This window comes from Manacus vitellinus, unplaced genomic scaffold, assembly GCF_001715985.3.
Source record: "Manacus vitellinus isolate BGI_N305 unplaced genomic scaffold, ASM171598v3 scaffold_53_pilon, whole genome shotgun sequence".
Lineage (NCBI taxonomy): Eukaryota > Metazoa > Chordata > Aves > Passeriformes > Pipridae > Manacus > Manacus vitellinus.
The window spans coordinates 2,551,536-2,559,016 of record NW_021940637.1 but is presented as its reverse complement, the minus strand read 5'-3'; the positions used below and the strand labels follow the sequence as shown (position 1 = coordinate 2,559,016).

The 7,481-nt window shown below is 38.7% G+C and overlaps 1 protein-coding gene across 1 annotated transcript in view; it reads right to left on the bottom strand.

Annotated features, from left to right (window-relative positions):
* Window positions 1–7,481, bottom strand: part of VPS13C (vacuolar protein sorting 13 homolog C) — a 99,313-nt gene that overhangs the window by 9,662 nt on the left and 82,170 nt on the right. Inside the window, exons 75-82 of the mRNA XM_018081424.2 lie at window positions 7,000–7,136; window positions 6,671–6,752; window positions 6,086–6,199; window positions 5,759–5,834; window positions 5,038–5,201; window positions 3,778–3,823; window positions 2,684–2,807; window positions 1,910–2,024 (exon numbers count right to left, since the gene is read on the bottom strand). Of these exons, the coding sequence (XP_017936913.2) occupies window positions 1,910–2,024; window positions 2,684–2,807; window positions 3,778–3,823; window positions 5,038–5,201; window positions 5,759–5,834; window positions 6,086–6,199; window positions 6,671–6,752; window positions 7,000–7,136 (858 nt within the window). The remainder of the gene's footprint in view (window positions 1–1,909; window positions 2,025–2,683; window positions 2,808–3,777; window positions 3,824–5,037; window positions 5,202–5,758; window positions 5,835–6,085; window positions 6,200–6,670; window positions 6,753–6,999; window positions 7,137–7,481) is intronic.

Genomic DNA, 7,481 nt, shown 5'->3' with positions numbered 1-7,481 from the left:
GTAAAAAATATACTGAGAAAAATAAAAAAACTCAAGAAGACAAAATGTGACCTGCTCAGTATATCACAACTTAATTACACTTAATCAGTTTTAAAAAAAAAAAAATCACTAAATGTTTTTTTAAACAATTTTGAATTGACCAGTAAATACTAAAAGGGCATTGGCAGCAGAGATGTTTCTGTTCAACATTGTCTCCCATCTGACAGGCAAAAAATTTGCTCTGACAACAACTTGTTAAGCTCAGCTTGCTCATTTCTAAGATGCTGTATTAGTAATGAAATTTATGGCACCACTTAATTTAGCAATAGATATATAGATATATATTGATTTTTTAAAATATATCTCTGTGTATGTGTGCGTGAAAGCTCATGTTAACAGCTGAAAGTTTACACTTATTTAATTGTGGTGAACAGCAAATCCCCAAAAGATTCCCTGAATAAAACCCAGAGTCCACTAAGCTGCTGCATGATTTAATTGAGAAATGTTCATAAAGAAGTAGCAATAGTACCTTGAAGGCCTAGTGGGTGACAGGATGGAAAGCTGACAGGCCACAGCACAGCACAGAAACCACAGGTACAAGTTTTCTCAGCATTTATATGCAAACAGTATTTCTGGATCATGGAATCAGAAGCACTTTCACAGAAGTGAATTCCATTCGATGTCACTATTTTACACTTTGCACAAAATGTTGCCTTCTGCCTCATTCCACAGCCCTGGTTCTACCAGAATGCTAATAAATAAATAAATGAACTCAGGCTCTAACCTCCCATAGTTTTTTTTCCAAGTGCCTTCTGTTGTTGCTGTTCATAAGGAGCTAAGTATCCTTAGAAAAACAAATATACAGGAAACAAACCCTCCCCGTCTCTCCCATCTTACTCACTCATCTAATCTTACTGAAGATGGTAATTCAAGTTTGTTTTCTTAGTCTGGACAACATGAAACACTGTTTTATTCAACTGCTACACAGAAAAGATATGAATGAAGGGGAGAGGACATGTTAAATGAAATCATGCCCTTAATTTAAATATTTAAGGCAGATAAAAGACCATGACAGAAATAGAGAAGAAATATGGAAAATGTTTACTCCATTAGTCCAGTTCTTGCTGCGTGTGCCAGGAGAGAAGGAGAAAGAAAACAAACATTAGAAATACAGCAGGAAATTGAGATTAAAAGACCACCTAGAAGCAAGTAGCAAATAGGCAAGTTTTGGTCTTAATATGTGAATGTAGACAGTTATTTTACTCTGTTAGCAACAAAATAAGCATTTTAAGGTAAGTTTTAAGAGCATGAAGCCTGAAATACAAATTAACCAGATCCTGACTATCCAGGACTGGAAAACTAATGTTATTCCTGCTCCATATGTCAGCCACATCCATCTGAGGGAGCAGGCTAAGCGTCCACACAGCGCCTGTAGCTGTGACAGATTGCTATTGTGAACAGCAGAAGGAAAAACCAAAAAGTGGTATTTTGAGAATTCATGCAGTTTTTTCAACTGCTGATACGACCAAACCATTCAAGCTCTATTAATCTTTTTTAAAAGTTGCTTAGTTTGTAAACCAACCTCAACTTTGTGATTATGCCAAACATTAGAACTGAGTATCAGAATGTTTTTGTTTCCAGATATTCAAATCTTAATCCTAATAATTCTTTATCCCACTACCCCCTTCCAGAGCATGAGATAAGTGATTACAGACCATAAACCAGCAATGCTGCAGTTTCCTTTCTGCATTCAGCTTACTCCAAGCACTGGGCTTTCTCTGCTGTCCAGGTCTGCCTTATGGAACAGGCTGGGGCAAATTTTTCCTACGGTTAATGACTGCCACACATCCCTGGCAGCTTGTTTACAACTTCTCTTTAGGGAACCCTGAGGGTCAGAGAGTTTTAGCTGGATTTACAACACAAGCCATACCTCAAATAAATCATAGCCCTCAGCTTCCACCCTGTCGTAGGGCCGGATGATGCCGTCCTCCCGGATGAGCCGTGGGGGACGCAGGTTGGACACTTCTTCAGTGGATTCTGCCACCCTGCCATGGACAGTGCAACAGTATTCTGGTCAACTGAACACATTTCTGAGTTTCCCCAATATATCCCTTGCCACATATCCCACTGACACCCCCTGGGTACCCTCCGGATGCAAAGACACGTTGTTAATAATAAATCAAAAGTAGCATCAGCCAATTGAACAGTTACAGAACAATTTGGAGAAGTTTACTCCCAACTGCAGATAATTTACTGAGGGTTCTCAAGTATATTAAACACACTACCCAAAAGTCCCCTTAAAACACAAGAAGCTCCTGCTGACCAAATTTCTAACGGGGAATTTTTACTCCGAAAATTTCAATGGTCTAATATTTTACACTAAGTTTAAATGACATTTAGGTATTTGCACTCAATAATACACAAAAGTAAAATTTACACAAGATCTTTAAATTACTTTCCCATCAGGGGAGGGAGTAAAAGTAGAAAAGTGATTAGTTATTGTCTACCTGAACTACAACACTGAAGCAGCAATTTCAGGATCATTATAAAAGACATTCATTACGGGCTACAAGACATTTCTCGACCTCACAAATCTTCCTGCACATTGTACTTAACACCAGTAATTGTTTGGCACTACTGGACCAGTTTACCCCCTGGTACCCAACATCAGGGAGTACTTTACCCCTGCCCCTTGCCCCTGTACCTCTGGATGCCCTGGAAGGTGCTGCTGGCCATGTCCACGATGCCTCCGGTCGGCCGGGCCACCACTCCCACCAGCCCCTTCCCAATCCCTTTGAAGAATCCAGCTGCTCCTTCTTTTTTGGCCCCTTTAAAAGAAAGGGAACAAAGAAAAGAAATAGTTTTAGTGACCTTGAAGACATTAAGCACACAATTAAGCCATTGCTGCTCCAGGCTGCACGAGGAGTGGTTTGTATTTAAACAGCCCACAGCCACTGATTCCATATGATCCACCTGGACAAAAAGTTGTCCATGGAAAGTCACACTTTGCTTCCTGGTCTGTTCAGACACATCACTGTTCACCAAATACCTCCCCAGGCTCCAAAGGCAGCAGAACTGAGATGCTCACAAGATTCTCCCTCTCACCCTTTCAGCCTGGACTGTAGGCCAAGAGATCAGTTCTTACAGGTTGACAGTAACAAATATTCTGAGGACAGTCAGATGCACAAATATAATGGAAGATAACTACTTCTATATGAAAATTACATGTCTCTGGTGATACATAACTATGGAAGAGCCAAAAGAGGGTTTAGAAAGCATGTGTGTTCATCCACCAGTGAGACAAGGACTACACACCAAAGTATCACCCAAAAGCTGTAAAATACAACACTGACTCCCAACACTGAAATCTCTGTGACTTGGAGATTAGTAAGAGGCATTTTATCTTGGATAATTTTCATTATCTACCATACTGATGAAGTAACAGGAATAAATACCAATTTCAGTCATAAAACCAAATTTGCTTTTTAAGATTTTTCCAACTTTTGGAGTCCCAAAAGATTTTAATTTATTTTATTATTTTTAGTATCTTTATTCTGGCTTTAAACAATAAATTGGGTACTACAGCAGCCCTAACAAAATACATAACAAGCACAAACCATTCCTTGACTCATACAAAGGTTGAAAAGGTGGTAAGCCAATAACAAAGATATTTGAGGAAATCATAATTAGAAATATAAATCTTGCTATGCCTTAGCATCACTACACTTAGATTGACATTTCTTAAAATTACAAAATAAAATGTAAAGGACTGCAGTGCAGTGCAGCCCTAGTGCTTACCTTCCACTGGTTTAGTGATTATGCCTGTCACACCTCCAACAACACCCTAAAACAAAGAAGAGAATAAAGTTCCCACTTAGGAACTGGAATGCTTTAAGTCCAACTGGCCAACCAGTTGTCTCACATACTTCATTTTAAAACTTTATAAAGTTCAGGATCAGAAACCCTGTCTGTTTGGGGTTTTGGCTTTGTTTCCTTCTTTGACTTTATATTTTTAAGAAAATTATAACTGAGGGAAAGTAGAGAGGGGGAAAATCTGAACCAGCTGAAGAAACATTTATGCTGGCAGGACTAATAAATCTGTTGTATGGTAATCAGCAGCCTTGCAACAATTAAGTAATTATTTCCCTTTCACTACTAAGAGGAAGCTGCCAGAGTTCCCAGTCATGAGTAAGTGATACCAATTAGGGCAAGGTAAATTAACAGCAAATAACTCTCCACAAGACTGGAAAGGTCAAGTCGTTGAAAGACACTAAGGCAGATGAATGAAAATGCCCTGAGGTGACTTCCAATATCTTAGAAACAGTATCAGAATCAACTCCACAATGTTTACTATTTAATAATTACTTAGAGATAAGTTGACTGTTGTTATTTGGAATTGAGTGTGATGGAAATTATTACAAGACTTAATTTGCAGTCATAAAATACAGACCTCTCAGTCATTGTTTATGTGAGGTTTTTCTCACAGAGAGAAATAGAAGTGATCTTTCAGCAACCAGAAAAGGCTCCCAATTCCAGATAACCAAAAAATACAGTGGTTGCACAGCTTCTCTTTCAGAAAAAAAATATCTCCAACCTAATGTAGTACTTACTTTTATACATATTCTACTTGCTTCATGCTCCTATTCCTTAAAGTCAAGAAAATGCAGCAGTTTTGTACGACCTCAGCATAGAGAAAGTCATTTCTACTCCAATTCCCAGCCAGCTGACTGGAATGACAGAATTGACTGCAAGGTCAGCTAAGGGCCCAGGTACTTTAATTACCTCACACATTGGTTGAACACAAGTAACTGTTTATTTATATAATTCACAGGAGCACTCGGTGTCACTTCCTACACTTTTCCTTTCCCAGACCCCAACCTCAGTTCCCCTGACCAGAAACATGAGCTCAAACACTCCCCTGAGGCTGCTCAAAGCACTGCCTGTTTGCCTCTGCTGTTCAGCTCATGAGCTGCCAGAGAAGGCAGCAGCCCTCCTTGTATGTGTTTTCCAGCCTGGATGACAGGTTGGCACATCACACCCCCCTCTCCAGGCTCATACCCGTAACAAGCCTTTTCCTCCCTTGGCCAGGCTCTCCCCAAAGTCCTTTGGCTGCCGACCCATCTCCTCTCTCCTTTTCTGCTGGAATTCTTCATCCAGAGTAATGGCAGCCAGGCCTTTTCCAACAGTGCCAGTGATCCTGGACACCACCCCTGCTGCACCACCTGAGGGAACAGGGCAGACAGAAAGAGTTCTTGCACAGCTTAACAGCAGACAACACAAAGAAGTTCACAGCAAATCCCCTTCATAGTTTAGATATGATGAATTTACACAGAGCAAATCCCATAGGTTGTCCATGAGAAGACTCCAGGATCTGCTCTGAAGTCCATATACCCAGAAAAAGGGAACTCTTACATCAGTTCACTACATGTTATATAACATATTGAATGAAATAATATTTTCTCTAATTACTGTAAGACACAGTTGAATATAAACCTAAGGTAATTGTAACAGTAGCCGGTCTTAAAAACACTTCTCAGGCTCCTCCAGACATTTTAGGTCCATTAGAATTCTGTTTCTTATTCATCCACAGCATGTTACTAATTCAGTTACATATTCAATGTTTCCCAGTTTGGTTGCTCAGTCTACAAAGCAGACATTTAGACGGTCTCAGGTAAATTAGGTGTGAATGATCCACATCACAAATACTGACCACAGTGTGACAAACTTAAATACTCATCAGGGAAATACCATGGAGGTATTTTTCAAAGCAGTAACATACCCACTGTGTGGCCAAGGAGACTCCTAACACCAATCACAAAGCCTTCAGCAAATTCTTCAGGTCCTTGAACAGCACCCTAAAAATGAAGTTTATTAGAAACAGCAAAAAACTATGCCTTGATTCATCTGTTTCAAGAATAACTAGCCACTCCTTTACACTGATGCAAGTAAGGCCACATGATTATGTTATTTCTTTAAAATTAACATTAAAAAAATTACTTTCTTACCTGTTCAGGGTGTGGAGTACAGTGACAACAAAACTACAACCCTACCAGTATATTCTATTAGCCTGCTATAAATACACAGTTAAAGAATCAGGGAGTCATACCTGGAATGGCTCATAAAAGAAAGCTTCCACTCCCTCAGACAAGCCTCTGATTAAGCCAAATGGATTTCCAAGAACATCTAATCCAAGCACAAGGACATACATCTGTTTCAGGAACTAAATAGTGGGGGGAGGAAAAAAAGGCAAACCCCAATTTACGAGCTGTTGTTACGCACAGTTCACAGCAGAACCCAAAGCTGGTACAGTTTTTAATTTACCACCCAAGGAAGGTGTTAGAATACTCAAGTGCCCCTACTAGAATGAAGATAGGCTTAGGCAAATGATGTATTATATGTATAGACAACTAATATTACTGAACTATTACATTTACTTTTACTATTACTATTACAACTATTACTGAAGAAAGACAAACATAAAAAGAACAGAAGGAATAATTTTAAAAATTTTAAAACACATAAGGACACTTCTGTGTTCACATTTTTGTAATTGTGTCACCAGATCCCTACTCCAGTACCATGAAATAAAAAATTAGCAGCTTTCAGAGGTATTCACCTTTTCTTTCCTATTTTCTACATTCTCTAAAGCACATACTCAAAATTTACAAAAGGCTTGACTAAATCAACTTACTTGTTCACTGTAATGTCTAACAACTCTCTTCATCAGTTGATCTCTCTTGTAGAATTGGTATTTAATTTCAAAGAAAGCAAGTCTGAAAGACAAGTAATCACACATTAGTTATAGACACCCTTCCTCCTTCAATTCCTTCAGATAATCCTGAAGCCCAGTTCTCTTAAAAAGGATCCCAAACCCATTATCCCTCCATTCCTTCCTGTCCCTTAAGGCTGTATAAACTTACACCAGAGTCAGTCAGCAAAGTTTACCATGCATCCAATCATTAAGTGTAGAGTAGCTTTAGTCAAAGTATTAAAAAAAATCCAGCAATTTTATTATCTTACTTGAAAATAACATCATCCACATCTGTCAGAGTGGCTCCAATGCTTTTCAACAGCAAATTCAGGGAATGGATGGCTATCATGTCTTCCCCCTTATCTGATGCTTCTCCACCAGAAGCCAGAGACAAACTCAAATGCAACTGTCAAGATAAAATTAGTAAAACAAGACAAATCAAGACCAAACCAAAAACCCCAAACCACAGCAGACAGATTGTGTGGTGCATGTGCAAAAAAATCAGTAGTGAAAGAGTGGTGAGTGTATTTTGACTCTCTGACGAAATGTGCAATTTCAACAAACATGCTTGTGCTCACATTGGTATTAATTTGATAATATAGGTACCTATTTATATTTAACATAGGTATGCAGTCATATTCCCATGCAGAGGAGTGTCCAATTGCCTGAGAAGTTTAATTTTACACAGTAAACCTCCGTGTAAACCATGAGTTAAAATTTAAATTGATTTACTTAAGTAAAATTTAAATTG